This window comes from Pseudopipra pipra, chromosome 3 (assembly GCF_036250125.1).
Source record: "Pseudopipra pipra isolate bDixPip1 chromosome 3, bDixPip1.hap1, whole genome shotgun sequence".
NCBI classification, from domain to species: domain Eukaryota; kingdom Metazoa; phylum Chordata; class Aves; order Passeriformes; family Pipridae; genus Pseudopipra; species Pseudopipra pipra.
The window spans coordinates 87,229,059-87,246,481 of NC_087551.1; the positions used below are offsets into that span (position 1 = coordinate 87,229,059).

At 37.5% G+C, this 17,423-nt stretch overlaps 1 protein-coding gene across 2 annotated transcripts in view; it reads left to right on the top strand.

The window, feature by feature from the left end:
• The window catches only part of LMBRD1 (LMBR1 domain containing 1), a 73,331-nt gene that overhangs the window by 10,211 nt on the left and 45,697 nt on the right, over positions 1-17,423 (top strand). For both annotated transcript variants that reach the window (XR_010429404.1, XM_064650219.1), the window contains exons 4-7: positions 5,389-5,486; positions 6,475-6,542; positions 11,764-11,852; positions 15,819-15,892. Coding sequence is in view for 1 of the 2 variants with exons in the window: in XM_064650219.1 (XP_064506289.1) it covers positions 5,389-5,486; positions 6,475-6,542; positions 11,764-11,852; positions 15,819-15,892 (329 nt within the window). In the remaining variant the exon portion in view is untranslated. The remainder of the gene's footprint in view (positions 1-5,388; positions 5,487-6,474; positions 6,543-11,763; positions 11,853-15,818; positions 15,893-17,423) is intronic.

Below are 17,423 nucleotides of genomic sequence, written 5' to 3' on the forward strand. Positions count from 1 at the left end.
CCTGTGTTTTCTTTTGTCTCATGAAAATGCAGTGATAACTATGTTACTATACCACTTGACTCCTGCAGTTATATTGGCAACATATAGTATCAATAATTGGTGCACTCCAGTCACTGCCGTTCAATTCAAGTCACTTCTAATTTTTACAAGAATTTGGAGGCTGTAGTTTAACTGATGTTTTAGAATATTAAGGATTACTTTGCTACTTGTATTGCATTTTACTGATAAAACTGTAACTAAATCCAGAAGAGCTTTCTATTTTTTCCTTAGATGTTAGCCCCCACAAAAAATGTTCTGTCTCTCATACCCACCTGGTTTCTTGGCTAGACTGGTACAAAAGTAGAATGAGTTTGTAGTGGTAGAATGATAAACAAGGTATTTTCAGAGTGAAGCTTGAAATAACGATATTTTGAGGTGGGATTTCAGTAGCCTAAAAGCTTTTCGTAAGAAACCAGTCTACTGATTGCTTTGAAGCCGTAGTGGCTTAGTGTGTTAATTGTCTTAAACCCAACTGTAACAGAACATGTCTGACAGTACTTGAGTGATTGAGGAATGATCCATGGTTGTCAGATGCTCTAAAAAAAGCATGTTAATTTGTTTGGAAGGAGAACTCTTTTCAGAAAGTGTTATAATTGGAAACAGTCCAACACGGTTTGCTTTATATCACAAGGAATGGGATTGAAACAATTGACATGGAGCCATGTTCTTGAGTGAGTAAATCCTACTGTTGGAGTCATCTTGGCATTCGGTGTCCTTTGGTCAAGTTTTGTGAGTGGTGAAAGGATGCCATTGGTAGATACTCATGTTCCTGGGAGATAAACTGAGATCTCTTGGCCTGCATGTGTTAAGTGTCTCCTGACTATAGCGTGGCAAGGACTGGGTGCTAGATTTCATGGGATCTCTTCCCATGTGCTTCAAAGTCTATGCTAGACTTCAGATTTTCCATTTCTTTTTGTCTTTAATCAGCAATAGTTAGTGTATGGTAGTTCCTAGGTTCAAGTTCTTGAGTTTAAGTTAGAATTTATCCAAAAGGGTACTTGGTATTTTTCGGGTGGAATTTTGTCTGCTTACTGCAAACATTTGATACTGAGCCATTGACACAAGGTCTTGGGCTTCTAGGAATTCATAGGTGCAAATCAAATGTGACTGTTTTCATGGTCTGGTCCTAGGAGAAGCCATTCTAAGTACTGTGAGAGATCCCCATAGCTGTACTTGGCAAATATTGTGGAGTTACATCTATAGAAACATTCTTCTAATAAGTGTGAGCTTTCTACAAGCAATGTGCCAGAACATAAAATGGAAGTCTATCGTAGCATTGAAACACTGGTGAACTGCTTTAACTGTCCTGCTTCAAACAAGTGTCTGATTTTAATTTCACTACTTTTTTGTGTTTCTTAACTTTCACTTGAGAAAACAAGCTATCTCTACTGCCACTTTGGATGAAAACTTGTTCGAAGAATTTTTTATGAGATGAAAAAAATAATAGATTTGGGAAGAAAGATTGATTCTATGTTTTCTGAAGCAGCTTGTGACTTATCAGAAGAACAAGTGAAAGAGTATATAACAAATTGTTTTAAGCAACTTAGTAGTTTTGATGTTATGCAATGCATTAATATATGATATCTGGAAAACCAAGTTTTGTATGATGTAAGATACTTCTGATCACATAATATTCTTGAAGCTCCTATAATCTCTCAAGGGGATTCGAGGGAATATTTGTCTTGGATAGTCTGCTTGAAACCTTCCCAGTTCTTGATAAATTTCATTCCTTTCACCTACTATATTTCACTATTCTTTGTTGTTCCTTGTGTTCTTAATTGCCCTTCATACTACTAGGAGAAAAAAGAAAACTCAGTCAAAACACTCAATAACATTGCTATAATTACTTGAAGACTACTATGGAGTCTAACTTTCTCATAGTTCAGGTGTCTTTGTATTGGTGTGGTTCAGATCAGCACAGTGAATAATTTTGACTTGAGATAAGAATTGTCTCTAAGGAATACCTTTACAACAGACAAACCTTACCAAGGAATTCTTGTGGAACGTTACTTGACTGAGTGGCAGGACCTGTTGTTGCACTGGCTATGCAGTAAAGCATCCTGCAAGAGGTAGTGCTTCAAGCTTCTGATAGAACCCAGAAAAATGTTTTGTAAAAGAAACTGAGCCTCTGAACTAGAGCAAAGAGCAGTCCCTGATTTAAAACTGAAGTTAGTAGAAATGTGATAATGAAAGCCAAGAGTGTGTGTCAGGGCACAGAGGAATTAGGGGGAAGGGAATATCTTTGTCACTTGACTGACTTTGTCAGTTGACTGGCTGTTTGCTGCTGCAAGACCTTGGTGTTTGAAGGTTAGCCTTTCAGGGAATAAACAGTGCTTTTACTGGGCAGAACAACAGGCAATTGAAGGCTTGCCCTTGGGTAACTAACTTGTATGAGCTGATGAAAGATGCTACTTTTTCTTTTTCATGAATTCTGAAAATTAAAATTAAACCCCCAGATGATCAGTCTCCTGTCTTGTTGACAGGAACTTGGCCACATTTTTTAAAGTTACCTTTGTAGTATAATAGCAAGAGCAATATTTTGCTTCTTTAACTATGGGAGTTACAAATTTAATTTTCAGTTCTAACTAAAAGATTCTCACAGACAGTTCTATGATTTCACATGATGTATGAACAAGAAGGTCTGTCTTGGAATTATTTTACTTGGGAAAAGCAAACACAAAGTTGCCTTTTTTCTGTTACAGTCCTATAAAATTACTATGGTAACAGAGTTACCTTAATGATTCTCTGTAAATAAAGTTACCCACACAGTTTATAGTCACTTGAATTTATGTTCCTTCCTCTGTCCTCTTGGAAGAAACATGGATGTGTGTACCTTACGAGTAAGGAATGCTGAATTCAACACAGTATAACTTGGAAGTGAGGATGTTTCTGTGCTTGTGGTGACCTCTGTGGGCTGATTATTCTGATCTTTGATTCACAGAATATTCGGAGTTGGAAGGAACTCACAAAGATCAAGTCCAGATCTTGAGTGAATGGCCCTTATGGGGATTGAACCCACAACCTCAACATTATTAGCACTGTGCTCTATCCAACTGATTCAAACCACTCTCCCCATTAATGGTGCATGTAACTTAACTTGCCTAATTTACTGATGCATTGTGGTCTAAGCCTAGTCTAAAAAAATTAGATTTTAGAGGCTTGATTTCTGAAAGCATTCACAATATTGAAGAAGTATGACTACTGCTCTACAATGTGCTAAGGCTACATTTCAGAGACTGAATTTTTAAGGTGTTCTAGAGCCCTGAATCACAGAATCATCCGGGTTAGAAAAGACCTCTGAGATAATCAAGTCCAACCCTTGATCTAACATCACTGTGGTTACTAGACCATGGCACTAAGTGCCACATCCAGTCTCATCTTAAAAACCTCCGGGGACGGTGAATCCATTACCTCCCTGGGCAGTCCATTCCAATGTCTGATTACCCTCTCTGTGAAGAATTTCTTCCTAATATCCAACCTAAACTTCCCCTGGCAGAGCTTAACACCATGCCCTCTTGTCCAACTGCTGGTTGCCTGGGAGAAGAGACCAACCCCCACCTGACTGCAACCTCCTTTCAGGGAGTTGTAGAGAGTGATGAGGTCTCCCCTGAGCCTCCTCTTCTCCAGGCTAAACAACCCCAGCTCCCTCAGCCTCTCCTCACAGGACTTGTACTTGAGTCCCTTCGCCAGCCTTGTTGCTCTTCTCTGGACCTGCTCCAGCACCTCAATGTCCTTCCTGAACTGAGGCGCCCAGAATGTTATACTCTTGGCTAATATGAGAATTTATGAAGTAGGGAACTTGTTCCTCTTCTTACAATGCCATACTAAATCAGCACTCTAAACAGTAGGTACCTTTAACACTTTGAAATATTTTTTGAAGTAATGAATTTTAGAAAGAAAATCCTGATTCATATTTAGGTTCTAGGTGGCAATACTTGATTTGCCTCCTACACCACCTTAAGTAAAAATGCTGAGGTAGATTTCTTTGAAGTACATGAGTATGATGAGGAGTGCACTAGCCAAGATAAGAGGTCACAAACTTAGGTTGGGATGAATATATTAGTTAGTGGTGGAAAGGTGCCAATTAGTTGTGCAAAATAAGGCAGAGATGAAAAATAGCCGAAGATCGCAGGTCTTGGGTATTTTTACTTAGCCCTTCAATGGTGTGATTTTTGTGCTTGCACAAGCAGCCTTTGTTGTGTGATACTTGTAACATTTTGAGGGCTTGGTAAACTATTCCAGAATACCTTTCTTGTGGGGTGCAAAGACTGTAACATACTGCTTGATGGTTTTTAGTTTCTTAATGGACTTCTGTAGTGTTTATAATGTAAGATTCTTAGAAGTATTTAAAGGTTTTGCTTAAACAATGATGTGCTAAAACATATGTAATATATAATACAGAGAGCTGCAGATTTAAACTTGAAATTCTGTATCTGAAATTGGTCTTTCCTTTTCATATCACTCTCTAATCAGCCATTTGATTTTGACCAGCTGTCCTAATGTCTTCAAAACTTGCCAGTTAGTATTTGTGAAGACATATATGAGAAAGTCTTCATGTCTGTTAAAGTAGCTGGTTTAAACTTTCTTTTATGATCATCTGTGCATCAAAGTAATATGACAGTAGGACTGTTTTGGTTTAGTGGCTACTCAGATAAATGTCTGTTGCAACTTCCAATTAGTCCTTCCTCTAAAAAGTTGTTCCTAAGAAAGGAATGTGAAGTGATGATACTATATTGCTACAGTTTGTTTTGTTTTGGGAATTGAGGTCATCAGTGACAGAACCACATCTTCCATCTATAATGTACTTACATTAATAGTAGAACATAACCTGAAATTGAGCCCAGTGATCAAAATAGCTTTAAATGTGTTTTTTTTAATCTATCTTTTCTGTGTACAACTTGTTATTAGGTGGCATAGCTTGCTTTCATTCACTATCCTCCACACTAGCTCTTCCTCAGTGTGCTAGTACTGCATATCACCTCTGTATGTGGTGTGATTTTTGGGGTGTCCTGCAGAGGGCCAGGACTTGAACTCAATGATCCTGATGGGTCCCTTGGAACTCAGCATGTTCTGTGATTCTAGGAGTTTATTACTTTTAGTCTGTTTATTACTGTTGAAGATGGATCTGAAATCCTTAGTCTGAAAGAGTTAACTCTATCAAGTCCTTAGGAGTTCACAAAACAGTAATAGTTCATATGCTGGCCAGTGAATTTCATTAACTTTTCAATGCTTGAAATTAATAACAGAATGAGAGGAAACTAATATTTTATTCTTTCTTTGAATTACTATGCAGTAAATGAAGTGCCAATGTAACTTTGTCTCTTCACTTAATTAAATTTTTTTTTCTAGCTTTGTACTCGATCATACTGTTCTGCGTCTTTCTGTGGATTCCCTTTGTCTATTTCTATTATGAGGAGAAGGAAGATGATGATGGCAACACATGCTTGGTAAGTTTACTCTAGCAAATGCACTGAGTAGTGGAAAGGCAAGTGAATACAGCCAAAAAAAATGAAAGCAAGAATGATTGTCTAACTTACGTACTACAGTGTTAATACCATTTCTAAGTCTGTTGTAACAGTTTCTTAAAAATACTGGAGCAGCTCTTAGTAAGACTTAGTCTGGCATTGTCTACTCTAAGCACTGTAGTCTTGCATGAAATGAAACTTTAGTGAGATAAGTAAGTAACATCTGTATTTGCATGAATTCTTTAAACTTCCTAGAAAATCTTTTGAGCCAAATTTCATATACAGGAAGTTAAAGCTTCTTATGTGAGCCTTTCTTTAGAATAGGAAACATATGGACAGGTTTTAAAGAAGAGGACAGGAAAATTATACTGATTGCGAGATAAGTATTCAAATTTAGTGTCTTTCTACCAAAGTGTTTGCATTTTTTTCTTGAAGTAGGCAGTAGTAATTTACCTGAAGCTATAACCACTTGGTTATATTTGTAATGCACTGAAGGTTTTTGAAATGCTTGACTTTCCAGGGTATACAGTAAATGCATGCCAGTAAAGTGCCAACTTCTCAAATGAAAATACTTTTCTGAAGAACCTTTTAGTCATTGATCGTGATTGTTTTCCCTTCCACTCAGTTGTAACCTTAACATGAGAAGACTTCTAATCATAGCCATAATATAAAGTATCAAGTATTTTCTTTTAGACTGTACTGAACAAATGTACTCTGGCTTCTGGCCACAGTTGCTTAAGTGCATAGGTTATGATGGAAGCATAATTCCATGTCGTTGTTCATGGTTCTCAAGTTATGAGACTCTTCAATAATGTGTACTTTTCACTTATATCTAAAATTACTCATGGTTTTTATGGAGATTTTTTTTCCTTGAATACCTGTTATGCTAAGTATACTTTTTTTCATAGTTTGGACAAATCCCTTTGGATTTATTTTATGTCAATATATTAACTTTCTCTTTAATACACAGCAGGTTAAAACTGCACTCAAATACACTCTGGGATTCATCACAGTTTGTGCAGTTCTTCTCTTAATTGGGTAAGTATTTGTATTGAACACTGTTCTATGCAAGATTTATTTAGCAGTTCTGTTGTGTGCTTCTAAGAGGAAGATTGTGATGCACTCAGTCTGTATAATGAACCATGTAGCTTAATCACTAATAGGGTTTAAATATCCTGAGAACTGGGACCTGAAAAGAAAGAGTTTAAGTGGAAGCTAAAATGGTTTCCTAATTGTGGAGATACTTGTGTTTCCAAGTTGACTGTGTGTGCACTGTAAATGTATATCAAGGATGTGATGACACTACATTGTTACTTCGGTGTACAACAGGGAGTGAAAAATCTGTGCTTGTTCTGTTTTCTGCCTCTATCAAATGCTTCATGGCAAAACAGTTTTTTAGGGTATGATTAGGAGTTATGTGCTTATACTTTCTTAAATGGAAGTGTTCTCTGAAGGAATGTAAGTGTAGTGTGGAGTTATACTTGATGTAATTTTGCCTTGTATGATAAAGAATTTGCTGGCATTTATATGAAAGGCAAATGTTACTGAAGTGAATAACTTATTTGCAGCAAGTGCCATTATTCTGAAACTCCAAGCAGTATTACAAATTCAGTTTCAGATCACCACTAAGTATGACATGGACACCAATATGGAATGTTTCTAATGTCTGCTGTGTGATAAGCTTTTTAGCATTTTGACTGCAGCAATAAAGTTGGTGAAGATTACAAATTATATGCTAAAATGATCCATGTCAAAGTACCAGAGCGTGAAGTGGAAACTAGAGTGAAATTAATGCTTCTATTTGTATGCCATCTTATTGGCATAATGTTTTAGTTTTGATAAATATTAAAGGTATGTTTCTAACAAGTCTATTGTCCTTATTGTCTTATAGCAGCATATTTGCTGTTATAAGAGACTGAAGGAGTTGTCAGCTTAATCATGGTCTAGAAATATTACTAAAATTTCTGAAAAAAGCTGTTTCTGACTGTTGGCTCACATCATGGACATACATATATGTACTGTATAACATATCCAGTTTAGAAAATTTAGTATTATCTCTAGTTAGTGTCAGCCGAATCCTCAGTAGTTGTAAGCATGTTTGTTCTTCTCTCCTAGTAAGATAGAACTTGGTTCTTGACTTCTTAATTGTCCTTTGTGCAGTTAGGCTTATTCTTTAAGGTCTACAAAACTTGTAGATTACAGCAGCTTACATCATCCCCTCTGATACTGTGCCATATGACAGTGAGATTGATTTGCAAACCACAGAGCTGTAGTACTTGGTCTTGGACTAAGTTACTGAACATTGCTTCTCCAGAGGTGCATAAACAGCAGGATAAACACTGATAAACAGCAGCAGTATCTGCTGCAGAGAGGGAGGACTCCTTTAGGTACCAATAGGGATTTTGGTATTTCTCATTCTAACTGGAACAGTTTTACTGCTATTATACATAGTAGGTTACCTGCACGCTCTTAAGGTGGTAATGATAAAGTAGTAGCATCATCTGAATGCCCTCAGAATAAAGGACCCTTGCTACCTAAGATGCTGCTACAGAACGATGTAATTCCTGTATTTCCCCTTTAAGGGAGCCTGTAAGTCTCCCTTGAAGGGAAAAAGGCTCAGTTTTGGAAGCAACTGAGGTGACTGTGCTACAGAAAAATGTGAACTCTCTAGTTCTAGTATAGTTATATATGTGTGTGTATTTAAATAGCATGTGTCTTGGTGTTTATTTACATGCTTTTTCTGGAGAAGTTTTCTGGCTTAGAGTTAGTCAGCTGTTTTCATAGCAAGGGCAAAGAGTGCCCTCAGAAGTCCCAGTGTGATAAGAAAGAGATAAGTTCTACGTGAAGCTTCTATGTGAGGAGTTCAACTGAATGTGGTAGTGAAGACCAGTCTTGCAGTACTGCCTACTGGTAGTAGGAGGGGATTTTCTCTTTGGCAGTCATGATCAAAGCCACATTAAAACAGACTTTATGTACTGGATTTAATTCTAGGTGGCTAAGCTTAATGGACTAGAATACTCATGCATACAGTTTACAAGAGCAAGAGGGCTTGGAATATTTCCAGTTAAGTGCCTAGCAAGTAGTCTGTCTTCCTGTGCTTACACAATTAGCATCTCATAGCCAGACAGCCTCTGTTCTGATTGATTTAGCTAGTCATCTGTATAATTAAACCAGGTCAATAAATAGCTTTAAAGGTCTGCATAAGAAGTTCCTGCCTCTTCCCTGGTCAGCATTCCTCAAAGAAATCGTGGAAGTTATATTAAGTTCAAAGTTAAAGAATCTCGCATTCTTACTGTGATGTTGACCTTGCTCCACTGGAGATCTTTTGGACTGTTGTGGGAAACATGGCACAAAACAGCTATGACCTTGGAGGTTTTTTCTAAATTGGTAACACAGCTCAATTATCAGGATGTTACTGTCTGAATTCTTATCAGGAGTAGTGTTTATACCTCTTACTTCAGTTGTCTGTTAGTCTATTGCTGTGGCAAAGATGTGCGTGTCTGTAACGCTTAAATCCTCTGCACACAAATAACTTGATGTGGAGTACCATTAAGAGCAAAGTATAGGACAAATTTATACTGGCATACTCAGGAGTAGTTTTTACTTGTAATGCCTTTCCCTTCTCATAATACAAGGAAAGTAGATAACTTTTCTCTAAATGTCATGTGCTTGTCAAGGGGCTTGAGATACTACAATCTACATTAAGGCACACTTGCACATCAGTCTGGTGTGAAATAAAATGCTTTCTTTTAAGGCTAATCAGTGTTTGGTCCTAAAAGGAATGCTTCCATGACTGTCAGTGTTTGGAATCAAACTGATTACCTTAAATTTTCTAGAACCATTAGTTTTTCAAAAGCTTGAATATATGTCTAATTAACCTATAAATAGTTATGCAAATTATTTTCTTAAAGCGAGTTCTGTGATATGAGTTGAAATGTAATGTGTTGGAAAATAATTTCCTCAGGATGACAGTTCCTGACAGTTCTTTGATTTAAGGATCAAACTTTACCCATCTACACCTGTGTGTTATTAGACCTGCCAAAAGTTAATAGTTTTAAACTGCTCATCTTGCATTTACTTTCCTTGTTGTGTAGCCTAGATATTGATCTAGATCATAAGCATAATATACCCAGGATGTGTTTTGAACAGCATAGCAGTTTTCTTCTACTCTTAAAATTACTGCAGTTAATACTTTCATTTATGCCCAGAACTCCAAGTGTCACACATCACAGCTGAGCTGCTTTGTTTGCTTGCATTACCTAAATTCTCAGCTACACTGCCCTGGTGCTTGTACTCTATTCAGGCACTGTATTGATCACAGTGATGACAGGTAAATGGAGTTATTTGGCATGGAAACTTCTCATTCTGTTAATGGCTACTATGGCCCTTAGGCTGCGTTGACCGTATAGCCAACCCAGCAAAATAGCCAAGGCTTTTGTCAAATTTCTTGCTTAGTGTGCATGGAGAATAGGCCTAAACTGCTGTGTGATGTGCTGATGCAACAGATAGGCTGTGTTTTGGAGATCCTTTGGGAGTGTGGACTGGATGCAGGTCTGTAGATGGCTAGGTGTGCTAACTCTGTCTTGTGCATGGAACTTGAGCAGGAGCAGAATCAGATGTCCATCTCCTTCAGTTGAGATTTGACTGAGTAATAATTGAAGAGTGTGTATAACATATACAGTGGCTCCTGTTCTGATTAGTGTCCTTTGACATGCTGGTTGTAGGTAGTCTCAGAAAAAAAAAAAAGGGAATCCTATTGCTCTTGGGGGAAAAAAGGCAATCAAGTTCTAAGTATCCTAAGATGTTCTTCCATCTCATTTGTTCCCTGCTGTGGTCTACAGATACCAGATCCATACTGATGCTAAAATAAAAAGGACTTGAGCTTACTTATGTTCTGTCTCCTATTTTAACCCTTTTTAGCAAATAAACCTGCAGTTATTTGTGTTTCTATCTCTCTTGTAAGTAGAAATATTGCCTAACTTGGTTTTAATACCCATGTCTTCATGTTACTTGGATGCTGTTTTACAGAAAGAATCACTGCTAGAGGCAGATACAAGAAGAAAATCTAAAGTCAACAAGCATGCATCAAATTAAGTAAATGCTAGCCCTTTATCTGCCTCTAGTGCAGTCAAGAAGCTGCAAATCAAGAATTTTTTAGAAATTAAGATTTTAATTTTTAAAATGTCAGCTTTTTTTGCAGACTACCAGTTTAGTTTTAGTGTGATAATAAGAGCACACTGTTGGTTTAGCCCTAACTTTTGATACATAAGCATCTTTTTTGTACTTGGACGTTTGAGACGCATTCTTGGATATGCGTATTTGTTTGGGACTTGAAGTGGGGATCTAATTAATGTATTCTTTCTTATACGAGTGTGAAAGATACTTGTGAGCATTATTGTTGGGTTCTCCCATTCTTTGTCTAAAATGTTTCCTTTCAAATCTGACTTCCTTGTGACTTGTAGGCATCCTATTTCATGTCTCGAAGAGATGGTTTCAGTGGTTTTTTGGTATGGAGGTACTGGCTTTTCAGCTGTTACAAAACCAGCTGTTTTGTCTATAGAGGTGCTGAAGAGTTACTCTTATAATTTGACTTCAGATGGTGTGACTGACAAGATGAAGCTTTCAGTTAGAGGACTCTTCTACCTGACATCGTTCTCTGAGTGTTCTTTGCTAGTCTCTCCTTATTGGAAAATCAAAAACCTTGAATGAACTTCTCTGGGCCAACTACAGAACAAAGAATGGAATGCAGCAGATGTGTTAGTTTAGTTGTAATAATGGAAGATAAACATGTCCCTTTAAATTTTAATGCTTGTTTTGGAAATCATTAATTGTTTTATTTTGGCTTTCAGAAGTGTGTATTTATAGGAGAATTTGTCTCAATTGATGCTTAAAGTTTATTTGCTCCTCTGCATTGCATATGAATCAAATCAGAATAGTAAATCAGATTAATAAATCTTAATGATACTTGAGTGTAGGGTCCTTACCTTTTTTAGGACTGGTAAATAGAAAATCACTTGTTCATTGACCTCAGGCCTGACTCTGCACACTCATACATATACTCTGTTGGTCTAAATAAAGCATTTTAGGGGAATGTAAATAAAATGAAAGACTGCCTTCAGAATTTTTGAAGCCTAATGTCACAAAACTTTGATTCTTCAGGAATGAATGGATTTCCATCTTCTTAATTGGGAAGTAGAATTCTTTTTATATTTGAGTAATTAGGGTAAGAAAGATTAATTTTTTTTTTTCTGTATTACAGTGCTTTTGTTCCTTTGGATATTCCCAACAAGAAGAATTCCACAGAGTGGGAAAAAGTGAAGCTCCTGTTTGAAGAATTTGGAAGTAGTCGTAAGTTTGAGATTTGTTGTGAGCTTTGCATAAATTGCTACTAACTTGTTTTGGCACACTTGTCATTGACTGAACAAGATGATTAACTTCCTTTGTGACAGTTTTCTAACTTGACTTTAACTGCTCACCTACACTAAGTCTTTCCAATAAGATTGTTCCTCCTCTTCAGAGAAAATTTAGAACTGTCTTTGAAGTACAGAGGGGAGACACTGGCAGTGTCTGCTTTCAGTACAGTCCCCCTTTGACAGCATGGGTTCCAATATTGTGTCCTGATATTAGTGGTGAGGAGGGGAAGGTACTTTCTTCTATAGTTTTTACTTAACGCAGCTCTTAAATGCTATTTGCATGCTGAAGTTTGACTTTTAGGGTATGGTGAGTGTGTATCTTGTGTAACAGTCTTTAATTGTACCTAATGAAAAGCAATACTGCTGTTCACTGGAAGAATGAAACTAGTAAGTGGCTTTGCCTGTTTAGACAGGAAAATCCTATGGGTGTTATGACTTTTTCTCTTTTTTCTCCTAGTACTGACCTTTTCTAAAATTTTTGTGTTTGCATTTCTTATACTGGGGCTGTAAAGAACTAGTGTGAAGGCCAAACTCCATGAAGTAATATTTAACCTTTGGCTTGTGCAGTTCATGTTTTTAGCCAGTGCAATTCATGTGTTCCATTTTCAGGGAAAAAGTGTGAAGAAAGTGTTTTGTAGGTGAGATAAGACAGATTTCATGTTGCTTTCCAAAGGAAGATAACTAAAAGTTGTCTAGCAAACATTAATCCCAATGCATAGGTACTCCAATGTTTGAGCCTCATTCTCTATGTATCAGAGTATTGGCTTCTGTGTGAATGTTTTAGAATATAATGATACAAGCCTTTGTAAAGTCACATTCTGCATTATTCTAGGAATTTTGTGCTGACTGTAAGTTCCCTGCAATGACATAAGCCAGCTCTGTCAGTGCTTCAGGGCCCATCAACTTTGTATGTACAGCTGGCTGAAGTATTCTGTAACCTGATCCTCTTCCACTAAGAGTACATATTTCTTACAGCCTTTTTCCCTGGGCTCCCAGGTTTGGGTTTCCTGAAGTCTGATCTTACTAGTAAAAGACTGAGACAAAGAAAGCGTTTAGTAACTCGGACTTTTCATGGAAAAGTCCTGGAAAAGTTCTATATCACCAGGGCCCCTGCCCCACTCAACAACAGGCCCCTATATTGCCTCATCTTCCTCTTGCCACTTAAATACTCAACCTTTCTTGTTTGCTTTTACATCCTTGCAGACTCTTTAATCATAATATGCTCTGTGCTATAAATGGGGAGGACAAGTCCATAGCTTATTGAACATTTTGGCTGTCTGCTTGTGTGTGTTAATCTTGCTTCGCAAAGATTATAACAGCGTAGGAATAAATGCTTCTCAGATTGTTTATACAGATACTGACAGTGGTTGAGCTGAGATGTAAGCTGATTTTTCCAGGCTACCTTGATATGACTGTAATGAAATATTTATATCTGTATCTGTTTTTGCTATGAAAATATAGTATAGTTAATAATTATTTTGAGGAAGGTATAATGATTAAGATGCTGGGTTGGGATGTGGAAGTCTGTTTTTGTATTCTGACTCCATCAGCATTTTCTTATGACTTGAAATTTCATAGGATAATTCAGGCTGAAGAGACCTCAGATCATCTAGTCAAATGTCCTGCACCAAGAAGGAAGCTGTTAGGTCAGACTAGATTGCTCAGGGCTTTATCAGCTAGCTCTTGAAAACCCCCTACATTTGGAAACTCATTTATCTCATTGTGAAAGAATCTTTCCTCTTACCCAGTGTGGGTTTAATGCCGTCACCCATTGACTCACACTGGACAACTATGCACCAGTGAAGACCCTGGACCCCACCTCTTTGATAAGCAGACGGGCTGCATTAAGTGTCTCCAAAGCTGTCTCTGCAGGCTGAACAAGCCTGGCTCCTCAGCTTTGCTGCACAGCATGTGCTCCAATTTCTGACCAACTTAGTTCTCCTCTTAACTTGCTCAGATTTGTCAATCTTACCTGTAGCAGGGGCCTCAAAGGTGGCTGCAGCATTCCTTATATGGTCCCATCCTTTAACAGAGGGGCATATTCCAGTTGATACAGCCCAGGATGCCATTGGACTTCCATACTGGTAGGGCACACTGCTGGTTTATCTTCAGATTGCTGTCTCCCAAGATGACCTTGGGCTTTGTAGAGCTACTCCACAGACAGCAAATTGTGGGACACCAAACAGGTGTTCGGACTGGAGAGCCAGAGGCAGCTCCCCAGCGAGAAGCCTCAGCAAATGCCTGGAGAAGGTTCTTTCGTGTTCCAGTTGCTGGAGAAATAAGGTCAAAATGCTTGCCTGTTGTCTTGTACCTGTTGTCCTGTTTTTATCTTAATTTACCCTTTTCCTTTGCCTGTCTGCAGTGGACCAAAGAAATATAAAGATCTCGAGACAGAGAACAAGTATCCAACATCATCAGTTGGTAGTGGCATAATAAAAGGAATACAAACTCATCCACTGAGGCAGAGCCTGATAATATACTTCTAGTATACAGTTATAAGTTTTTCAGCTAGTTAGTTTCTTAATGTTCCATTGAGCATAGTTCAGACTTTTAAGATGGATATTAAATGTTGGTTTCAAATACTTGTACAGAAGGAACATCAAATATGGTAAGTACATTGTGTGATATGTTGCAAGTAGAGGTCACTCCTTTGGTTGTTTGTTTTTTTTTCCCCTGAGCTTCAGAAACTAAGTCAAATTTTCACAAGTACTGAAGGGAGAATAGTGCTAGGATTAGGGTTTGGTTTTGTGATTTTTTTTTTTTTTGGGGGGGGTTTATAAGTTTTAAACATAGCTTTAGCATTTGAAATCTAGGGACATATTGCTTTTAGCTCTGGGAAAGTTGTTTGCTATTATGTGACAAAAACAGCAAAAGAGAGATTTGAGCTGTGAAGTTGGATTTGGTTGTGGTCGTCTACTAGTTTAGGAAGGAGGCCTGTAGGGTTGGTCAGAAGAAAGATGCAGCTTCTCATGGAGGATCTCAGTTTATGACTGCTTGGTGCTGTGTTCAGAAAATAAGAATGGAAACTGGCTAGTAATTCTGTGTGAGTAAGAATAAAAGTTACTGTACTCTAAATTCTTGAATTAACTAGAGGGGAGAACATGGGGAAGAACTCTAAATACTGGCTTGGTTATGACCAGGCAGAAATATGAATTTAATTGCTGAAGGTTAATTTCTGTAATATCTACTATAAGTTTTCGTGTTACTATTTAACCAAAACCACTTGTGATGTGTCTTGCACAGTGAGGTTAGGGACAGGCCTGTTGTGAAGCATTATGCAAGAGGTTTCAGGGAGTTTATTGCGTTTTTGTTTGGTAGCTCTTTTACTATCTCTTTTAATTTCTAGAATGATAATAAGGCTACAGTAACTCTTTAGTCCCCTGAACTTCTTCCAGTTTGTAGGTCTGCATGTCCACTGGGTGAAGCTGAGGCCTGCAGCCTGGCCTTTTTTGGTCGGTTGAAGAATCCATACTTGACTGATTCTGTATAATACTTTAGTAGGAGAAATTAGGTGATAAAGAAAATTAAGATTAACCATCCAGAATGCATGTAAAAATTGTGCAAGCATACCACAGCACCCTAGGGAAGCCAGCAGTAGGTCTTGAAGAATCATTAGACAGCTATGGGACCAAGTTCATTAGTGGCTCTTCAGCCATTTGACTGAATGCAACTTCCGCGAGTCTGTCCCACTTCCTGCGAGGAAGATCTATTGTGGATAAAAAGCTGTGCTAGGTAAATATTTCATCGGAGTTATGGCCGGTAACTGTGTCTCAATTTTTTTCTTTATTATCATGAACTTAAATCTCATCCATAAACCAATTCAGGAAGAAGGGTTCTTATACATTTACTATAAGTATTTTCAGAAGGCTTTTTTCTTTTTTTTTTTTTTTTTTTTTTGCAGATGGCTTGACTGCACTTTCATTTTCCATTAGTTCTTTGACTGTGATTGGAATGCTGGCGGCTATCACTTACACAGTAAGTTGTTATGCAAATTTTTCATTCATTATATTTAGATGTATCTTCTGTTTTCCTGGTAAGTTTTAATCTTTAAGTTCATGTCCTTGCTAATATAACTATCTTCCATTGTATCCTGGCTTTAGCATAGTGAAGTTGTTCCCATGTAGCTTTGCTGTGAACTCTGAAATGCCTCTGTAGCAAGAGGTCATGAGAAAAATTATTTTGAAGCATTGCTACCCAAGCAGGTGTTTTGTTTCAGGCTATAAGTGTATGAAATTCTCCTAGAACAAGTATATAAGAAAGAGGGTTTGTCTTAACTGGGTAAGGGGATAAGGGATAAGCTAAATATTACCTTTAAACTCTTAATTGAGGAACAAGCATAGCTAATGATTTTCTGTCTCTCTGGCTGGTGTAAGTTGTAGCAGAATTATGTGAGGCAATTCAGTACAGGTTCTTGAGCTGTGTCAACCTTGACAGCTCGGTGGTCATCAGGGTCTGTACAGTAGGTAGGAGAACAATTGGGTGGATCAGCTAGTGGGTATCTTAGGTGAGCTGAATTGCTCTCAGGCCCATTGACTAGGTACTTTAACTTGACCCAGACCATAAATTTTATTACTTTAAACCTTTTTTAAAATTACATGGGTCATCAAATTATTCAGGCTATCTTGCTGACATCTATGTCATGTGATGGTCAAAAAAGACCCAGACCTTCACTTAGCCTGTAATAATGTCAGCTTTTAAATTTGTTTTCCTGAAGTATAGAAGGAAAGATTCATCTCCTGTTCAACTGCATTACATTACTGAAGAGCACATGTAGTCTTATTTTAACCTCCATGAGACTAACATTAAGGCCAAACTCATTAGCTGGAAGAACAACATCAGCGTTTTGTTCAAACAACCAAGTATTGTTTTTATAACTGTTAGCAAACATCTATAAAGATCTAAAATGTGAGATTGTTTACATTTCAGTCAGCAGTAAATTGGTTTTATTTTCACGATGTATAAGAAAAACCCTAGATGTGGATGGATGTGGCATTTTGTGCTATGGTTTAGTGGGCATGGTGGTATGCAGCCAAAGGTTGGACTTGATGATATTGGTCGTTTACAACTTTAATGATTCTATGAATCTTGGAGGTTTTTCAATTTATTGCTGATATTTTCTACTTCCACTGTTATTTTTGAACGCAGATTGGCTGTAGGCACCATTCAGCTGAGTATTACAATATACTTTTGTCCTCAACACTAGCTGAACTTGGAAATATGTGGTTTCCATCAGCGTTCAATAACTTCAGTGTTCTGTGTTGTCTGTGTTTTCTCGGATGAAGACAATACCTTGGTCTTCAATGTTGATGACTTAGTCTTAATGTATTTAGGACTTATACAGATACTGAGTGATAAATAAAGTAAACATCAAACATAAGCAAGTCTTGTCTGAATACCTTGTTTACTGAGATTTCAGGCTTATTTGTTCCTTTGAAAACTTCAACTCAGCTGTCCATGCAAATGCTTGGAGCATGAAATTTTGTCCTTCTGAAACTATCCCTTCTGT